This window comes from Anopheles nili, chromosome 2 (assembly GCF_943737925.1).
Source record: "Anopheles nili chromosome 2, idAnoNiliSN_F5_01, whole genome shotgun sequence".
In the NCBI taxonomy this organism is placed as follows: Eukaryota; Metazoa; Arthropoda; class Insecta; order Diptera; family Culicidae; genus Anopheles; species Anopheles nili.
The window spans coordinates 58,145,105-58,165,858 of record NC_071291.1 but is presented as its reverse complement, the minus strand read 5'-3'; the positions used below and the strand labels follow the sequence as shown (position 1 = coordinate 58,165,858).

The following is a 20,754-nucleotide window of genomic DNA, read 5'->3' as shown; positions in this document are numbered from 1 at the left end:
AAGTCGCCATGCTAAATTACGACTAATTAAGTTCATTTCTTTTCGTGTTGACTCAAGGCTTAAACTGGTGAAAGGGTTTGGTTAAGCGATATTTGAACCTTTTTCATTGACGCTTCTTGCCATCGTAACTTTGGGACGAAACAAGCCAACATCATCATCGTGTAGCTGGGTTGAGTTAGCTTGAGATTGTGTGTCTACCTTTCGGAGGAGCGATATTATCTGGCCTCAACAAACTACGCATTTCAATGAGCAACATCAATGGAACAGAATCGTGATGTGGTAGAATCCTTACGCTCTCGTTCAAGGATGTCCTGAAGCGGGTAATGTTGGCCACATTACTCAACGAGCTGAACCAGTTTCAATCAGCGCTCGGTGCGGCGTCTCATTGCATAATGCACTCAAACCACTGACGGCCGCCAAACGGAAACAAAGCCAGTTCCAATGGAGCTTATTAGCCCGGCACATGACGCTTTCTCCACTACCATACCATGGAAAGCTCAGCCCCACATTGCAGATCAAACTTTCTCTGATCTATTACCGAGTTTTCACGGTGGCACCTGACGCGGGTGCGTGCGCGAAGGCGGATTAAATAATCGATCAGCCCCGTACCGGAAGGCGTCTATTTGTCTAGCAACTACTTCTTTTTGCCTTTTTTGCCGGCTGGTTTTGGCTTCTTGCCTGCGTCATCGGTCACCGGGCCAGGTCGTGGTGGTCCTGCCGGTTCGAACTCTTCCTCGATCACCTGCACGCCGCGCGTTTCTTTGGGGCGAATTTCCCGCGAGGGTCCTCGAGGTGTTCGCAACTCAATCTCGACCTGATTGCATCGATTACCGCTGGCTTCCTCGGAGGGACGTTTGTTCTTGCCCAGCTTCAACACGAATACATCCACGTTAGGGTCATGCCAGCCTCGGCGACAGATTTCAATGCCAGCGCAATCACGCTCTACCTGTTCACTGTGAGCCTGCAAGGCGACGGTACGCGTTGGGTCAGGCTTTCGCCGGAAGTCATCCACTGAGACGGGAGTGGTTTTCTTGGCGAGCATGAAGTCACCGGACCAGTGGTACGCCGGGTACTTGAGAGTACCACGTACGACCGGCAACTTGCAGCCGTTTGCCTCGTGGCGGATGTACTCCTCTTTTAGTCCATACACGCCATCTGGGAGGGTGAGTGATGTCTGTGGAATAGAGAGCGAAAATATAGCCGTGCGTCAGGTACTATACATCAACCAGGTTCCAGAGCTCATACCCAACATCCTTTCGTGCATTCGTCGCTCTGCTCGCCATCCAAATTGACCGCAATGTTGGCGTCCTTCTCCACGCGGATGCAGATGGCGTTTCCGTTCAATTCCGCAGCGTACTCATCGTACGGTTGCTCCTCAGGCTCAATAGCCGTACCTACGATACTCGCCAAGCTTCCTTTTGGAGCAACGAGCTGATCATCATCGTGGTCTTCCACCGTAACACACTGTATTATGGGTTCACCTTCCACCTTGTAGCAAGTCACCGGTGGCTGTTGAGCGTCTCGTCCTCCAAACAGCACCTTCTGGTGGATGTTCGGTCCAAGGCAGGACATCCGTATGGTGATCACCACAAAGCCCACAATTGTGTGATCAGGTTCGCTCTCGAGCGGGTACATCGTCTTCAAAGTGTTGGACACCGGTTTACCGCGTGTGTCATCGTTGGATTCGTTCGATTTGACCGACTCTTTGGAACCAGAGCCTTCAACCTGCGTTCCATTTTCAAGGTCATACGACTGAGCTAGCTCAGTCAACAAATCGCGACCGGGTCCTTTCCATCCCCCGAGTAGCTTTTTAGTCCCATCCGGTCCTTTCTGATGCGCTGAAATGCGTAGTTCCGGTTCCTCCGCCATCTCGATGGTAGGATTGTACGCAAACAGGCAATTCTCTCCCGTCTTGCGCACTTCGAAGTCCAGCGCTGAGCCGAAATCCTTCTCGCAGACTTCACACCGAACCAGACCAGAAAGCTGCAACCGAACGCACAGTTCATTCCTTCGCGGGGTTTTTGTTTCGTCATCATCGAGCCCCTCGGTGGCCGAATTTCGCGTGTCCGAAAATATGTTCAAATCGTCCACGATGACCTCAAACAGGAATATGTACGACATGGCGTAGTAATTTTGCTTCCCAGCCTTCGGATGGCGTTCCAAATTGGTTTAATGCGGAATTTTCGGCACTTGCAGAATTTAGAAATCAGCCAATAAAAACACACAATTTGACGGGTTTGGAAGCTAAAGCACACTGAGCGAAAAGCCGCGGTTTTCGGTTACTTTGATGCTAAACCTTCAAGCCATCTGTACTAAACACCTCGCTGGCGATAATATTAGTTGTACTAAATAAGAAATTTCTTTCTCTGTTCCATTTGCAGGTAAAAATCAACAACGCACGTGTCAGGGACATAAATTCCAGCATCAGCGAGATTGGGCGAGCGCTTTAGTAACGTTAATGATTTTAATAAAGTCTTACCATCTGTCACTCGAACCGGCACGCTCACATCAAACAGGATTACAACGCCAGACCTACCGTCATCAGGGTGGGAAAATGAAAACCAACGGGTTGGCTTACGATTAATCAATTACACAATCGCTCGCTCCCGGCCAACCGATCGATAAATGCCAACGGAGTGCATACGCTTTTTCTGGAGCATACACAACGCCCCTGTTGGGCCGGAGAAATTGCTCCAAATTACTGCCACCGGTCGTGACACGGGATATTGCATGGGCGCAACAAAGTCCTCGATGGAGTGACCAGCACGGAATCGAATCACGGCCAATCGAGGCGAGTAAACGGTGCCCAACAACGGTTGCCGTGGTTCCGTGTCAGGTCGCTCTGATTATCCGTTACGCCACCGGTGCCCGAATGTCCCCCAGTTGAGACTCCAATTTTATGTTTCGCGAGTCATCATCGGCGTTTTGTGGCGTGTCTTTTTATCAACCCATCGTGCCATGTCACGGGCAGGCGATAGGGCTCGCGTTGGTTGGAAAATGGAACCGGCTTGGTGATGGATTTTGCATGTCCACCATGTCGATGTGTGAATGCTCCACGCTGCTGCACTTCATCATAGTCATTGGCGTTTTTATCTTATTAAAAATCCACCTCCATCACTTGCGACGAAGGGGATTGTGAGGTCGATGTTGGCTCTGTTTGCATCCATAATGAGGATTGTTTACATCGTACCGCCCAGCGTTATTTCAGCGGACGACTTGCTACATTTTACCGCGAGCGAATTGATCGCGTTTTCTCGGTACACCCGGAAGATCATCGCTTATGACAACAAGCAGTCAGTGCGGAAACTGATCTGTTGACGAATTTACCGCACTTTTCGACTTCCTGGTTTGTGGAATGAAAATCTGGCCTTTTAATCATCGAATCGATTTGTTTGATTTTCCATCAAATATTCCGCCCATTCTTCACGGGCCGGTGTGTGTTTGTGATCGCTATTAGGCGCTGCAAATTGACTCCCCTTCACATTTTTTACCACATAGCTTCTAAAACCAACGACCCAGCAAGTGAGTGAGTTGCGAAGAATTAGAGCGAACCAGTTACGAGACAGCGCGTCCAACCCACGTCGGGTGCTATTCTAATCATGCTTCACGCACCCCATACTTTGTTGCAGGGAAGTGCCCAGCTGTGTGCGCTTGGTGACCATAGCAAACGCGATTACAACCAGCAGTCATTAGCGGTTAGGGTCATTGCGATCGATTAATTGGTGGTGCGTAAATGGCTGGGTCGGCTGATCACCAGCCCAGGAATGGGAGCCACTCGCAATGGTTGATTTACATCCGAATGCGAACAAAAATGTTGAAGGCTCCCTGCTGGGAAAAGATTTATGACCCACCCGCGGTCGATCCTTTCCCTTCAACGCGCAAGGTCACCTTGAAATAGGCATCATCCGTCAGAATAAGCATCCGTTTGTCATTTGTCATTGATTTCGGGCTTTAATCCGGCCCACGGTACGTGCAAAACTTTCAAATTCAAATCTACCCGTTTCGAGCGGACCTTTTCCGTTCCGTTCGGTATTCATCCGCTCGTTGTGGCTTTGGTGAACGAGATTTTAATTACGTTACGCAAGTACTATCCCTGATGGGGCCGTCTTTATCCGTTGCGAGTATATCCGATTATGTCGGAGAAGGAGCAAAAAAAAATTAACAGAAATGCGTTCGCAAATGGCAACCCTTTAACCTCCAGCAGTTCATTCGAACCGCCAATCATGCGGACGGGAAGTGCGCTGCGTTACGCGATCGATCGTTTACGCGAATGAAGCTAAATTTCGAACACCTCGGAGCGAGTACCCTGCAATCAGCGGCTCGAAACGGAACGCCCCGCACCGGGCACGGCCGATAACAGACCGCCGCCTTTTGACGGATTGCTCCGTAATTATTGTTGGTGATCGAAGCAGGAAAAATATGCTTGTGGCCTCGTGAAGGTGTGGGCCACAATTGCCACTGCTGCTGCATGTCGATGATAGACATTATGCTGCCGTTGGTTGGATTGATTTGCTTATTTGCACCACATACTGCGCCATTAATTTGCATCCAGTTGATTTCGGTTTAATTTTTTTTGAGTTCTTTTGTTCTCGCGAAAATTCCACAAGCCCAGCAAGACGTTAACGGCCCATTGCCTTATAAAAGTGCGTTAGCATATTTGATATTGCATTATAAAAGTCAATAGAAAATTATGAAAAAATAAATATATGCCTCCGACACGCACGCGCGACGCACGAAACCCCGATGGGAATGCTGGTGTCATGAGAGTGTTCTCACCCTCACGAAACAGGCGCCATTTTGTAGCCTACTGTGCAAACTCGCGATCATTGCACCGCGTGCATGCCAAACCGGAGGGTACGCTTCGTGAAAGCAATTACCCCACGACGAAGCCTCATTCGCGCGTGTTTGACTAATGCCCAAACAATCACCATTTGTTCGGTGGCGTTTGCCTCTTTCTTTCCTAACTTTATCTTACCCACCGGTAGCTGCAATCGCCCACGTTCACCCCCGTTTGCAAATCACCGCAGAAATCAAGCAACGCGCCAAAGCGAAAGCACGCACCCGCGCAAGGGTGAGCCTTGTTTGGGAATCAACCCTCTCGACGCGTACAGCCTTTCGGAACCACCGTGGGCTGTGATTCGATTTGTTTGGCGTTTTTTTTTGTGTTGTTTTTCTTTCGCGGCATACCAACAATGGCCCACACGTGTTTGTGGCCTCTTTTCCGGAACCGGCCCGCGGTGGTATGAGTTATGACATGTGACCGACATGCGATGGCTGTTTGCTCAACTCCGCGCCGGCATGCTGACCGGTTTGTTTGCTCTGCACTGTGGGAGCTTTTAAGTGGCCGGTTTTGCATTGGCTCATAATGCACCCACCCTTGTTGTGCAGGTCAACATGGGGCGAGTGATTGCATGGTTTATTTCCTGCAATTCCACCGTGCCGTGGAAATGGGTGAGAGCTTTTCCTTCCGGAGACCTGGTGCTTGCTTTTCCGCTTCGAAGCAGGTGAGCGGCAAATAAATATCGTACGTGATTCAATCTGCGAGCGGTGCGAATTCGTTTCCTTTGTCCGCTTGCATATTAACGCGGGTTTAATTCCGCTGGGTTGTTTTTTTTTTCAATTTCGAATATTTTGGACACACTTTCGAATAGCTTTTGAATGGTTCGAAAATATAAGAAAGGCCAACTTGATTGAAAATTGAAACAAGAAATGAAGAGAACATGATCAAAAATGAATTGAAACTGTCTAAATTTGAATGAAGCAAATCATTCGATTGAATTCAATAGTTTTATGATTTGCAAACAAATGTAACTCTTCATCTCTCATATGAAACCTTTTAAATCGATTGTGGGTAAATGCAACAAGCAAAATGACAAACTAACTTTGACTTTAACGCAAAGATGCATTACAAAATGTTCACTCATGACAATTGTGAATCAAAGTTTGGAAAGTTTAGGTATGAATTGTATGCTTTTAAAAACCCACTTCATTTATACAATTTAATTCCTACCCATTAGCAACTTCCATTGTTTATTAATGCTTCACAATCGCTCCTTAAATGGCAAATGACACAATGCCACCCAAAGAACGCATTACGCATTGATTGCACCGACCATTAATTTGTACCTTTTCTAGCCCAAGAGCTTTACGGCGGAAAGGGATTATTTGGAAACGCACAGCTCAACAAGCCATGTCGACGCCACGACGTACTCGGGGGCGGATAAAAAGTAACTCTTTTCTCGAACCCCGCAATCGGGCGGCATTCAAGCATCTTCAGCCACTGTCGCAAACGGAGTGCCTTTCGTCGCAAAGACAATGTCGGGCAATTGTGCCAACCCTTTCATCCTTCGTTAATTTTCACCCACCCACATGGGCCGGTTTCGAGCGCATGTGGCCACAATGTTTCGAAGGTACTAGGCGTGCTCCAAATGGCCACATTGGCCACCGTTGCGTACAAGCATGAGGATGGCGCAACCGACCCTCAAAGGAGCTAAGGAACCGAAAGATTCCACGAACCGCCACTGGGGACCGTTTAGCCGCCGGTTTTTGCGTGAAAATCGATTTCCCAAAAACGGGCATCACTCGCGCTAATGAGTGGGCACATTTTTGCTCACCATTCGTCGCCGGTGAGTAGTAATGCCAATGTCAAGCCAACTATTTCGTTGCTGTTCGATGCCCGATCACTCTCATGTAAGCTTCTTTGGGGTGGATTTTCTTCAACCCTCATCGATCGCGGCTGATAATGATCTTCACGCGATCGGAACATAAGCACAGGTCCATATAGAGATGGTAGCGAGACAGCAGAAGTAGCCCCAGCTGCCAGTAGTCACTTATTTATCGAGGCAATTATGAAGAAGATTATCATCGACCCCGAACACCAGGCGCCTGACGATTGTATGGCCGCTCAGGGGGTTAATAAGTTGGTGTCCGAGATCGAGATGCTCCGGATGGTGGTGAATTATGCCACAACCGTGTAGTTTATGTCTTAATGGTGAACGTAATTGAGACGAGCAGATCGTGCAGCTGTGGTTGAATTCCACGCATGCTTCACATGGCTCATATACGAGTACCAGGTTTTATTGATTTTTTTTACTGTTATGACTATGATTTGATTTTCATGAGAATTATTTTTTACAATCTTAAATTCTCTAAAAAAAGGATAAAATCGAGAGTAGTTTACTTTGCTAATTTGAATAGAACGATTCGAGAATTATCCTAATTTGAATAGAACACTATAAGGCTATCTTAATTCATGCAGTGAGCAATTGTTATTGAAATACAAATGTGCATAAAAAAGAGCAAATTGTGGAGCATAACCATTAGCATACACATTACTGCGACCGCGAGCCTAGCAGTGGTTCACGATTGATTTATGGTCATACTGCTGACGTCCAGTGACCTCTCACGGTGTACTTAGCTCACCTGAACCACCGCTACTCCGCGGAACCATTTCAGCAAAGGAGCCCAGCGTCGTGCCAACCCTTAAAAGTGGCCGACGGACTGCATAGGCTTTATTGACGAATAAAATTAAGGTCTCCAACCGTGCTGGAGTGGTTGGAGCTACCCGAAAGTGTTACAGCTTAACCGCAGTTTCAGTTGAAACATTCGCTTAACGGCTCTCCGGTGGCATTGGCGTGAAAGCCCACATTTTGGAGCCCCGAGTGTTGTGCGTTGGATTTGCAACATAACTCTCGCATAGACGTCCCGGTTAGTGGCGTGCGGACCAGAGCGAATTAAACGAGTGATTGGTGCAAGGTCGTGACGAGGAGTTTTTTTCTGCGCCTTTATTCACCCTCACGCTGAGGGAGAGATGGCAAATAGAATTTGCTAACCGTGATGGACGGATAACTCTCGATGCGAGCGTGTTCGAACCCAGTACACCCGATTACCCAACCGTTGGCGATGATCCACTTGGACTCCACGAAATGCATTCGTGATCGTGAAAATGCGGCTCAAAATGAAGAGGCGATAGGCAGCTGGCGGGAATCCATCGACGTGCGGCATCAATCGAAAGTCGAACACGAATGGAAAAACCATCGGATGATTGTAAAACGCGCTGGTTGTAAAAATTGAACAATGTACCGAATTGTGATGCAATAATCTGCAATCAAACTGCATTTTGGAGTGCATTTGTGCTAGAAGAATAAGCTTATTTCATCAGTTGTTGCAGGGGCTGTATCGAACAGAATACAAGCCAGAACCGGATGCTTGAGGTGACAAAACTTGAGTGGAATAGCATGCAATCAGTCCGCCAAGTTGCTGCCACAAGGCTCCTTGTGTCAACACCTCAATTTTCTCAGTGTCAACAAGGCTAATGGCGCCAATGACCATCGCGAATAATTTTCGCACCCTCAGCATACATTTCTATACCACCCAGGTCCATGGTCGACGGAATTGAGAAATAAAATTGCGCAGGAAAAAAAAACATATAAAAAGTCACACGCAAATCCGTCGTAAAGGATCGGTAACAAATTTACCCATTAGGCGTGAAGCACGCTCATTACTCCATCATCATCACTCAAGCGCTCAACCCCTGGACGTGAACCCAAGCCAGCATGCCTTAGGCCGCGATTTGGTCGAACACGAATAAAGATCGTAATGGCTCAAATTACCGGCTGCGATGGCGTGCGATCGGGCGGGAAAATGCGCCCGCTGATCGATGATTTGTTCGCGCACTCATTAGCGCCTCATAATACGACACCCGACTTCGTAACGTGGCTCCGTCTTAGGGACACTGTCAAAATGCTTCCCCAACTTACGATGACCGAGAACGGTTCCACGGCTCCATAATCAATGTTTAATGACATGTGATAATTGGATTTAGCAGTCACCGACACCGAACTGGCCGGTGTACTTGTAGTTCGATCGCGATCGTCAAAGGATGCCCCCGCGAGGCAGTAATTAATAATGCCGCGTGAGTGCCGCGTTAGTGCATTTTTTCAGCAGTTCGTTCGCACGAAACTGCCGGCATCGGTTACATTGATGTCCTGATGTCGGTGGTGGTTGCGGTTCTTGGACCACGTACTCGCAACCGCATGCCATCGCTGGGACAGCAAACAACGCTAACGATCGCTGGCCACGGGCATGGGTTTGCTTTCGTTTTGTAAATCTTCTCGTCACCTAACGCAGCGCAAGGTTGAGCGATTTTCTGCGGGTCTAACCGTGGCTCGAGGCTCGTGTCGCGAGCAAACTGACTGTCATTATCATGTCCTAGAGGGAAATTGACGGTCGCTGCGGTATGCGCCCGGCTCGGTGATGCAAGGGAGAGCCCATTTGGAAGGGGTTGTTTGAAATTGTAACACCAGGTGACAGGTGGGAGAGAAGAATGGGTAGAGGAGACACAAAATTATTTGCAACGATCGTGACATTGCCTGCTGATGATGAATTTTAATTTGCAACGTATGCTGTGTATTATGACATTACGTCAGTGGAAACAACAGATACATATCTGACCCTCGAAATAGTATTTGCACAATATAATCAAACGTGCAACCGGTTGCAAAACCACCGATAGAAATGCATTCAAATTTGAAAGTCGGGATGAAAAATCGATTACGACTACCTGTTAAAAAAAACTAAAGCCAAGCGATCAAGATAAACGACTTCCGTACCACAAACATGCCCCCAAACATATGCTTCCATCGTTGACAAGCATGAAGCAACGATTTATGTTTTGGAAACTCGTTCCTACTGATGATGGAGCCAATCATTTACGCTCATTTTTGACTGTCATTTACTAATGGACCGGCTGTACCGACCGGATCGGCGATTGTTCCAGTCCTTTCCCAACTATTAACGGGGTCGGTAGGTTCGGACACACAACCGGGATGTCGGGCATCCGCGTTGCATGTGAAAGGATGCCGTTTAGCTGGTCCCATTTGATTCAGAAAACCCTCTCGAACGCCAAACACACGCACTCTGTTGAAGAAAACTGGTTCAGTGTGGGCTCCAAAATTGTAGTTTGCGCAATCCGTTTAATTCGTGTATCTCATCGGTTAGCAGGACGATCGATTTGTAGTAAACAAGTTGAAGGTTACAAGGTGAAAGCCAAATTCGGATCCGGTGAGAGGCTAAGTGTTGATCACCTCTTGCGGGCCATTAAGAAATGTGCTTTCGATGCGTTTGAAGCGATCACCAGTGGTTCGGTTTATAACCACAGCAAAGCCTTCAACATCACCTTGCAAACGGACGAAACGGACATGAGAAAATGTACTCTACCCCCGATAGCATCTGGTACGGCGTGATCGTGATCGCGATCGCGAGAGAATGGACCAACCATTCTATTCGTCATTCCGGGAACTGTAGCATATCGCCCGGGAAACCACCACCTTCTACTAATCCGACAGTTAGTATTGCGATCGTATCGGTCCCTGGCGGCACTCCATCCATATCCCTTCGGCTAATTGGTAATTCATTCTTAAACGCCTCCATCTCGTGTCGGGCGGAGCATTGAAGTCTACCTTACGATATGGCCATTAATTTCAACCCCGTTGGACCACATACCGAGACTCCGTGGAGACGATGACAGGCCAAGGTCACGAACCGCCGTACTTCATATTGCAACAACATTGCGCCAATCTCCAGCAGGTGTCAAATTTTAAGCTTCCCATTAAACAGTTCCTTGACTTAATTAGGAAGCTGCGTCGAAGCTGGCGTTCTACTGGAGAATGAGATACTGTCCCAAACATTCGTCACATCAATCTAGGGAAATATCTCTATCGAACACCTCAGCACGGTGGCAGAACGCTTTCGTCTCAGGATAATCGATCACCTTTCAAACGATCGTGTCCGGTTCACGCTTTAACCGGTAGCGAAACCAATGGTTTCGTTACGATTTACGAGCTGCAGAAAAACTCTAATTAATTAATCGCGTAGCAAAGCGGGAGACGGTCAGTGAGCGAATACGTAATATTCACCCCCGAAGCTGCGGAAGAGAACGAGTTTCGCCTGAGGACTTGTCGTCAGCCTGGCTGTCCTTCAGCTTAACCACTCCTGGAAGGTTTCCGTACCCTAGCATCCACCAGTAGCTTGATTCCGATCGTAAAACTAATAAACTATACCCAACCGAAGCAATGTGACCGTAGAACGCGTTCCTGCGTCTTACGGGTCGTCTGGTCGGAGTTTTTTTGCCGTCGATCGGGCTCGAGTATTACATAATTTGTTTCCCAGTGCGATCGCTCCGTCTGCAAGCATCCATGCACGATTTACCCCGCAACCGGGGTTGTTCTCGTTTCTTTTCTCCCGCCATTTTGTTGTAGTGTTTCTTCTGCAACGGCTCCTGGCAGTGGCATGGTCGCATGGTAGCAAACAAAAAAAAGCAAAATAAAAGCGCAACTTATGGGGAGTGGAAGCCATTGTACACCGAATGCATGCTAGACGGTTGGAGTAAAGTGTTGACCGGATTCCATCCCATCCGAGCCAGAATGCCAACCAGAGAGCACCGGCGTCGTTGAATGTAGGTTGAGCGTGTTACCTCTCGACGTTTTGTCTCTGCCACAGCTAGCTTAGTAGTTGCTGCTAAAGGAGCCTGATCATAGCGAGGGTAGTTTTGAACTCTCGACATCGAGGCGGTGGCACCAACCGCTGGATTCGCGCTCGATGTGAGCAATCTGATAAAATGTTCTTTTCTCCGGTCGCCTGCACGAGTTGCTCTTTTGCATTCGTGTCCCCGGGTACGTTACGATGACAGCGAGACCTTCTAAGGGACTGCCATAGAACAGGCGTTGTGGCGCGTTTTGCCGCTCGTGAGTAAGGTCAGTTTGCAACGGTCGACCGAAACTTCCTGAATTTAAAATAGCACAATCAAACAACGGCCAGTCACCGGAACGTGGAACCGGTCAAGGAGCCACGGGTGCCAGCGTTCGGTTCGGTATCATTACCGAAGTGGGGTAATAACGCCAAACCGGTGTGCCCAGGAAGGTAACGGGGTGGAATCGAGAATTAATCATAAAACCACAAACCCAATCAATTCTACGCCCAGAACGCGCACAACGGGCGAGCATGTTGCACCTTAGGCGGCTGATTGTTAGTAGAACCAGACAAACTGTCCTTCACGGCGGTCCAATCAATTGCGACCATTATTTGGTTGTTTGAGCAGTTGGCAATTACTCTATCCGGCTCTGCTGGCGGTAGAGAAAGAACCTAGTAGCTGCTGCAGCTGTCTTCACACCGGCACGAACGGGTCGATTAATCCTGTCGAATGGACGCAAATCACGCAAATGGGTGAACGCAGAAGAAAAACAAAGAGCACATTTAGCTCACCCACCTGGCGGGGGATGAAAGTTGTCAAGGTCACCTTCACGATCCCTTTCCGACCGCGAGGTAGTGTGGTTGTATCAAAGCGCGCTATTAAAGATACGCTTAAGTGTACATTCCGCCCGGGAGTCCATTTGCGGAGGAATTTGTCCTCTCTTATGAAGCCGTCGTTTCAGATAATTAAGCATCTAAAATGATAGTCATATTGTTAAGTGTCACCAGCTGTTGCGACGGTGGAGCATGCCATCAGCAACAAAAAGCATGCATTATTGCACCCAGTGGCCTTGCATCGAATGGAGCACTTGATTCAAAAGCCACCGCGGATTTATCGTTCCAAACCGGCTTGGGGGTGAAAATAAATTATCAACGCCTTTTTGACGAGCCGTTTGCCACAATTGCCGGCTAAAATGTGCAATCAACCGAGTTCGGGTCCGGAACCGCTGGGAAGTGATTTTGGCCCACTTGCCATCAAATCGGTTCCACATTTCTAACCTTAAAACAAACGCGCCGGATAGCGGTAATTACGCTTCACAGGCGGGTTGATTGATAAAAACACACAGGTTCTGAAAATGGTTGCAAACTTTGAACAAATGCCCCGCGCGTTTGTGGCTTCCAAGCTGTCGACATTGAATAAACATGAACTCCTTCAACAAACGCCCTCCGGGCTCGGCAAATCGGCGCCCAAGCTTGAGAATGAGAATAGAGTAAAGGGAGGAAAAAAAACTCACAAACGGCAACATAAACGGGTGGCGTTAGTGCTGGCGGCCACAGCATGCATGTGCACGTTCCAGTTTGCACTGGGAGGGTTACCGGTAAATGAATTATGAATTTATCTCAACTCCGCAAGCGCGTGCAACCGCGCCTCTCCACGAGAACACGTGGCACGCTTCGCTTTTCTATCCTCTTGCATGCGCTGAGGGCGCCCTAAGTTTACCGCTGGAACCTGCAATTGCAAGCAGAACTTGCAAACCCCTATAGATCAGTAGCCCTGTGGCGTTGTAGTGCTTATGAATCAATGCAAACAAACGAATCAATTTCTCACCGAACGCTGTGTGTGGAAAAAACAAACAGACAAACGAACGCAACAAAAAACGTCTATATTTTGACATTTGAGGTCGTTTGGAATGCTTGGGAAACCTTGTTTGCACATCTATCAGTTTCGTTGGCTTCGTTCTAAATCGCGTGCTGTTTGCTTTCTACTCTCCCGGTACAGATGATGCTGTTTGTAGTAGCATCAGCGTTGATCGCCCTTAGCCAGGTCGATGCAGTGAATGTGGCCACTTCGTACAGCGTGGTTCATCACGATCAACCCGCCGCTCAGCCGCGTCTGTTGCAGAAAGCGTCCCATGTATACGCCCCGGCTGCGCACATCGTCACTTCCAGCCACACCTATGGCCATGCCGCCGCTCCGCACTACGCGTAAGTACATCGTACTGTCCAATACCGTATAGTAGATGATCTCCACGTAATGCAACGCCTTCCGTTTACAGCCCACTGGTCAGCAAAACTCGCTACACCGTCCCATTCCTGAGCGCCCTGCAGGCTCAACCGCAGTGTCCGGCACCGCCGACCTGCGTGAAGTCGCGCTACCGCACACTCGATGGTTCGTGCAATAACCTGCAGAACCCAACCTGGGGTACCCCGAACCGTCGTTACGGACGTCTGCTAACCCCGAAGTACGGTGATGGTATTTCCCTGCCAACGGTGTCCGTCACTGGACAGGATCTGCCGAACTCGCGTGTCGTTTCGCTCGTTGCTTTCGGTGAACAGGACATCCCGGATCCGGAGTACACCCTCGGCAACATGCAGTGGGGACAGATCATGACTCACGATATGAGCATGCAGGCCGGTGGTACCCAGTCGAGTAAGTAGGCGTTGCTTTCGAAATAGTGTGGTTAGGTTTGCTCACGTTCGTAACCTCTTATTCACCTCCACAGAGAAACACCCAACCAGATGTTGTACCGATGAAGGCAAGCTGATCGGTAAGGAACGCGCTCCAAGCAGCTGTTACCCGATTCTGGTGCCGGAACATGACCCAGCTCACTCCCAGACGGAAACCGAATGTATCAACTTTGTCCGTACGCTCACCGACCGTGAAGACCAGTGCACGCCGACGCACCCGACTCAACCGGCCGAACAACTGACAACTGTCACGTCTTACCTCGATCTGTCACTGGTGTACGGAAACTCGGACCAGCAGAACGCTGGACTGCGTGCATTCACGGGTGGACGTATGGCTGTGGTTGAACGTGATGGATATGAATGGCCACCGAACAACCCTAACGCCACTGCTGAGTGTGAGCTCGAATCTCGTGACGAAGTGTGCTATCTGGCTGGAGATTCCCGTGTCAACCAGAACCCGGGCCTGACCATCATGCAGATTGTTCTGCTGCGTGAGCACAACCGCATCGCCGACCAGCTGCAGAAGTACAACCCCCACTGGGATGATGAGCTGCTGTTCCAGGAAGCCCGCCGTATCAACGTGGCCCAGTACCAGCACATCAACTACTACGAATGGCTGCCGATCTTCCTTGGCTGGGAGAACATGGTCAAGAACCGACTGATCTACCGCGTGAAGGGTGGCGAGTACATCAACGACTACGACCCAAGCCAGGATCCCTCGGTGCTGAACTCGCACGCTACGGCCGCCTTCCGTTACTTCCACTCGCAGATTGAGGGACGTCTTGAGTAAGTGACAAGACTTGGCTGGTGCATAGCTGCTTGGTGTGATGACTAATCTTTTCTGTTATTAACAGCTTGGTGTCTGAAATCCGCAAGCCTACCGGATCGCTGCGACTGAGCGATTGGTTCAACCGTCCCTCGATCATTGAAGCCGGCGATAACTACGACTTCCTGACGCGTGGTCTTGCTACCCAGCCTGAGGAGCTCACCGACACCAACTTCGACGCCGAGATCAAGCACTTCCTGTTCCGTCGTGGACGTCCATTCGGTGGAGATCTGCGCGCCATCGACATCCAGCGCAACCGTGACCACGGTCTGGCCGGCTATAACGATTACCGCGAGTTCTGTGGATTCAAACGCGCCTCCACCTGGGAAGATCTGATGGATCTGATTTCGCCACAGGTAACATTGGTGTTATTCTGACGTATGTTTCGGTCTACAGAATACTTACGCTCGATCATGTTTCCTTTTGGCAGGACGTTTCGAAGCTGCAGTCGCTGTACGCTAGCATTGATGATATTGATCTAACTGTCGGTGGATCTCTGGAGGCTCACGTCAACGGAGCCCTGGCCGGTCCGACGTTCCTGTGCATCCTGACGGAGCAGTTCTACCGCACCCGTGTTGCCGATCGGTTCTTCTACGAGCGTGGCGATAAGGATCTGGCTTTCACCCGCGAACAGCTTGCCGAACTGCGCAAGGCCAGCATGGCCCGCCTGTTCTGCGACAACGGCAACCACGTCACGTCGATGCAACCGAAGGCGTTCCTGCGAATTTCGCACAGCAACCAGGTCGTCCCGTGCTCGCAGCTGCCCGAGGTCGATCTGTCCCTGTGGAAGGACCTCTCGTACGATAACAGCCTCAACTCGTTCCACTATTTCCACAACTACAAGAAATAGGGAGCCAACGTGGGGCGAATAGACGCATGAATGTTGTTCCGTAGCACAAACATACACACATACACCGATTTTCATTTCCCACTTTTTGCAGCACGTGCTCACGCCTCGTTTGACGCAGAATCGTGTATGAGTTTGTTACATTGTTTGGTCCCTTACGCCCTCTTCCTATCCACCACACTCGGGCGAGTGGCACCGTAGCTGCTTGCGCGAGATCGGCACGCTTTTTGTGTGATGTATGCATGTAACGAATCCCTTCCAAATAGCGCACATACAGCAGGTCCTTGCGGCTTTAACTCACGCCCCTGAATTTCTACTAGCATATGTGCACGCTCCAACCCATTTCCCTCCATCAGGACATTCGCACCATGCATCGCTGTTCGTTTTCCGGAGTGATCGCCATGATGCTGGCTTTCCTGCAACCTCACGATACGTCCTAAACCAAACACTCGATTGCCAGTGTAAATAAGGATCGCACTAAAGGAACATCGGATTCGTTTGTATTTTATTTTGCCATATCCGTTCACCCGGACCATCTCGGTTATACCGGTCCGGGATAGCATGCATTGCAATAACCGACGCGTTTTCACCATCATATTGTTTTTGTTTTGTTTCGCTTTCAACGATCATCCATATCAACGTGACGCAATAGCTTCAAATTCGATACCAAGCATTCGTAAACCGCCTCCTACTCCTGACGAAAAAAATACCCCCGAAACATTGTACTATCATCCAAGCTATCCTCCTGTTAGTATAGTGGTAAAACGAAATAGTGTTATTTAAAAACAAATGAAATTATATTAGCTGTAGCTGTATGTTTTTTTGTGAATAAAGTTTCCTAACTTAAATAAAAATGAACACTTGCTGTTGCTATTACTTATGAATTACACCATTTGGACATCTCGCAATAAGGCCGTAGAAACAAATATTCAAATGGAATGACTTCATTTTTAAATCACTCGCCCAATTTCAGAGACCAAAGGAATATTTCAAAATATTTATGAGCAAATCGTCACACCGTTGCTAAGCGCCATTACTTAATGGAACACTATTTGTGCATTGCATACTTCAATCGGTAAATAGTGGTAACAAACGTTCTTAGTTTCTTGCAAATAATTCAGCGATATGTTACATATTGCCATAACAGCACTTGCACAAATAAAGGAAATTTTGAATTGCCTATGCATGAATCTTCGCTCTATCCACTCTCTTTATTAGAGGTGTTGATGCGCAGCTGGTTTCAATTCGTAAGTCTTCATTCGAAACGACAAGTACAAAGTATCCTACAGGTTACAGTGGAGGTGAAAGCTGTTACCAATTGAAATATCAAAATTCATCAATGGAAACACTGAAAAGTAATTCAATGTAAGCATTATTCATCATTTGAAATCCAAACATTTAAAATTATTTTAGTTATTTTTTATTTACTGCTTTGGCTCCAAATTGATGATGAAGATAATGATGATGATTTGTACGCTCTTAGTCCATAGATGCTGATCGTCACACGAGAACAATTGAGAATAGTGTGTTGGAAATTTTTAATTTTCATATGAAATATTGAGGGATGAAGAAGAAGGCATGGTTTTGTTACTAGGTGGTCTATTTTCATTCAATGACGCGTATTGTATTTTCAAATATTGCTTTATAGCATAGGCATTCATTTTGCATACAATAAATATAGGTATTTTAAGAGATAAAGCCAGTATTGTATCTTTTTTGCAAACCCGGGTGATATAAAAGAACGCTCTCCGAGGGAATCGAAGCAATGCAGACCAGATAGCTCTTCTTAGAGGATCCAGGATCTGCATTATGTGTGTTCTCGTGTGCGTGCTCCTCGTAGTGGCCCTTACCGGGCAAGGTGCTTTAGGACAGTGTGATGCCAATACCCCATACCGTACGTTTGACGGCTCCTGTAATAACCTGCAGAACCCATCGTGGGGATCGGCCAACACACCCTACGGACGATTGCTCCCGGCGGAGTATGGAGATGGTTTATCAACGCCTCGTCGATCGAAAACCGGAGTAGATCTTCCTCCAGCTCGATTGCTTTCGTTGTCAATGTTCACAGAACCGAACGTGCTCGATCCCCGGATGTCATTGGTGAACATGCAATTTGGTCAGCTCGTGGCACATGATATGGGACTGCGTGCTGGAAGTGAGTGTCGTTTATTTGTGAATGGCTATATTGTTTCGAAATATTCGTTGATATATTCTTTATCACATCGTATTCCGTCGAAAAGGCTCTGATGCAGTATCCTGCTGTCAAAATGGAAGAGTCGTTTCATCTCCTGGTAGACGATGCTTTCCCATCCCCGTGTTGCCGAACGATCCTGTCTTATCTCCCGCTGGAATACAGTGCTTGGATCTAGTGCGCACTTTGAACACCTGTGACGTTAACCCCGCGAATTGCGTCAATCGGCAAGCACAACAGTTGAACGCAGCCACTTCATTTTTAGATCTTTCTGTTGTCTACGGAAACAGTGCAACACAGAACTCCCAATTACGTGCATTCGTTGGTGGCCGAATGAAGGTTGATAACCGCAACGGAACTGACTGGCCTCCGAGGCATCCTCAAGCAGCTAGTGCTTGCACACTGAAAAGCTCAGCTGACTCTTGCTACTTAACCGGTGATGAACGCAGCAACATTACACCGGAACTTACCATCTTGCACATTGCTTTTCTGCGAGAACACAACAGAATCGCCCGACAGCTTCAGCTATCGCATTCTCTGTGGAACGATGAAAAAATCTTCCAAGAGGCACGGCGAATCAACATTGCACAGTATCAACACATTGTCTACAATGAATGGTTGCCATTCTTCCTCAATCCAGACCTGATGAGCCAACGTGGATTGCTACTGCGTACTCGAGATTACGTCAATGACTACACATCGACCATTAATCCAACCGTATTAAACGCTCACGCAAACGGAGCGTTCAGATACTTCCATTCCTCCATAATGGGTAGTTTAAGGTATGACAACGTGTAACTATGGTAGTGATAGTGGTTGATAATTTAACAAACGCATTCATCTGGCAATCCTCACAGTCTCCACCAGGAATCTAGAGCATACAACGGTGCGATCAACATCAATGACCATATGTTCAACCCAACAATATTGGAGCGTAACGACGGTTATGCGTTGTTGACCCGAGGCATGACCACACAAGCGATGGGTCGTAACGATTGGAACTATGATGCTGAAATCAAACACTTCCTCTTCCGCTCCAATAGCTTTTTTGGTACGGACCTAAAGGCGTTAGATATTCAGCGTAGTCGCGATCACGGAATTGCGGGCTACAATGCCTTCCGTCAGTATTGCGGTCTTGGACGAGCCACTCGTTGGGAGGATTTCGTTGAACTACGTGGTCCAAGGGTAAGATGTCGATAATGTGTTCGACGCTACTCTAATTCGAAAATGTGATATTTTAGGATATACAAATGCTCAACAACCTTTACCGTACGGTGGATGACGTGGATCTAACTGTTTCTGAATTCTTTGAAAGACATATTCCGGGAACCCAGGCTGGTCCAACCTATCACTGTATTTTGATGGAACAATTCCTTCGTACGCGCCGTGGCGATCGTTTCTTCTTTGAGAATGGCAACACACCTGGAGCCTTTACTCCACCACAGCTAAACGAAATTCGGAAGGCTAGCATGGCGCGCATATTGTGTGATAACACACCTGGAGTAGTGCAAATGCAACGACGCGCCTTCCAACAGATTGCAAATGATGTCAATCCATTAGTACCCTGCAACATGCTGCCTCCACTAGAAGCACGTTTGTGGTGAACATACAACACCACACCATAAAATTGGATTTATTGATGAAGATGAGAAAAATATATTTGAAGTCAGTTATTGAAACAATCTTTAAAGATTAAGCTGCAGATAAAATTGCAACATGCTGGTAAAATTGCCTCACTTTCAGATTTGCTTGTAGAGCAGACATGGTCTACCCACATCCTGCTGACAGGGCCAGCTGATCAAGCTTTCATTTTCCCGTTTACATGAACAACATAGCCAGTATTCTCATCGTGCACTTATAGTTCATTATAGTACAACCATACCTGTTCTCCTAGATAAATGTTCTAGTAATGCGTATGCAACTTCCACAGCTCTAATCTTAGAATAATGTTGAAAGCCTTTTTGAAGTAAACTAAGAGGTAAAGCGTAGGAATCTAATTTATCGCCCTTTTTGAGAGAATAAGTGATGATGTTACCTTTGTTGATTTACTACTCAACCACATTGTTAAATAGCAATTCTAAAAAAAGTTAAATAGTTTTAGTAGTAACATATTTAAGACACGCTCATGTGATATAGATGAGGGCTCAAATACATTTACACTCAATTTGCTCAATTCTTCTACATTCTTGTACATTTGTGCATTGTACATTGTGTAATACTTGATTTTTCAAGCGAAAAATAAGGATATAGTCCTGTATGAGTAACGTGAGAACATCCCATTGCCATATTTTGAGATTATTAACAAAGAATTTAATAAAAAATACCACCATCATACGTCAATAATAAATTTAAAGCGTTTTAATGTCTATAACAATTGTATGTTTGTAACAAATTTCATCCATTTCTATCCATACAGTTTTTTTTCGCTTTTTTCAATTTACAGTAGTACTTTATTAGTCGATGATATAAGATGACTACTAGAGTGGATGTTATAACATCGCATGTAATATAATTCCCTGTGAACGAAGTAACAGTCTTTACAGTAAATTGGCAAATAAAACAAAATGATAAAGCTGTGCCTAATTAATGTATATTATACTTTTGGATTTATATTAAATTTTTCCCAAGGCATACTTTTGCAAATACATAATGCACCACAAAATAATTCTGTATAAAAAAGTGTCAACCAGGATTGGTTAATGCTGATGTACTACTAAAAACTTGTATTCATTT

At 47.2% G+C, this 20,754-nt stretch overlaps 3 protein-coding genes across 5 annotated transcripts; 2 read left to right on the top strand and 1 right to left on the bottom strand.

The window, feature by feature from the left end:
* Positions 1 to 634: 634 nt before the first annotated feature.
* Positions 635 to 2,121, bottom strand: LOC128726838 (uncharacterized). Its single transcript, XM_053820677.1, has 2 exons — positions 1,246 to 2,121; positions 635 to 1,174 (listed from the first exon to the last, which is right to left on the bottom strand). Exons 1-2 carry the CDS (start codon positions 2,119 to 2,121, stop codon positions 635 to 637), a joined length of 1,416 nt encoding a protein of 471 aa, XP_053676652.1.
* An 11,347-nt stretch (positions 2,122 to 13,468) lies between these two features.
* LOC128721925 (peroxidase) lies at positions 13,469 to 16,678 on the top strand. The gene is made up of 5 exons (XM_053815728.1): positions 13,469 to 13,674; positions 13,746 to 14,119; positions 14,193 to 14,943; positions 15,012 to 15,339; positions 15,414 to 16,678. Exons 1-5 carry the CDS (start codon positions 13,469 to 13,471, stop codon positions 15,831 to 15,833), a joined length of 2,079 nt encoding a protein of 692 aa, XP_053671703.1. The 3' UTR covers positions 15,834 to 16,678.
* A 405-nt stretch (positions 16,679 to 17,083) lies between these two features.
* LOC128722047 (peroxidase-like) lies at positions 17,084 to 20,096 on the top strand. 3 transcript variants are annotated; one of them, XM_053815863.1, is made up of 5 exons: positions 17,084 to 17,195; positions 17,314 to 17,985; positions 18,071 to 18,803; positions 18,879 to 19,206; positions 19,263 to 20,096. In XM_053815863.1, exons 2-5 carry the CDS (start codon positions 17,640 to 17,642, stop codon positions 19,623 to 19,625), a joined length of 1,770 nt encoding a protein of 589 aa, XP_053671838.1. In that variant the 5' UTR covers positions 17,084 to 17,195; positions 17,314 to 17,639; the 3' UTR covers positions 19,626 to 20,096. The 3 variants fall into 3 exon arrangements, with proteins under 3 accessions (XP_053671838.1, XP_053671837.1, XP_053671839.1); XM_053815862.1 differs by having other exon boundaries at positions 17,089 to 17,195; positions 17,286 to 17,985; XM_053815864.1 differs by having other exon boundaries at positions 17,148 to 17,195; positions 17,571 to 17,985.
* The last annotated feature ends 658 nt before the right edge of the window (positions 20,097 to 20,754 follow it).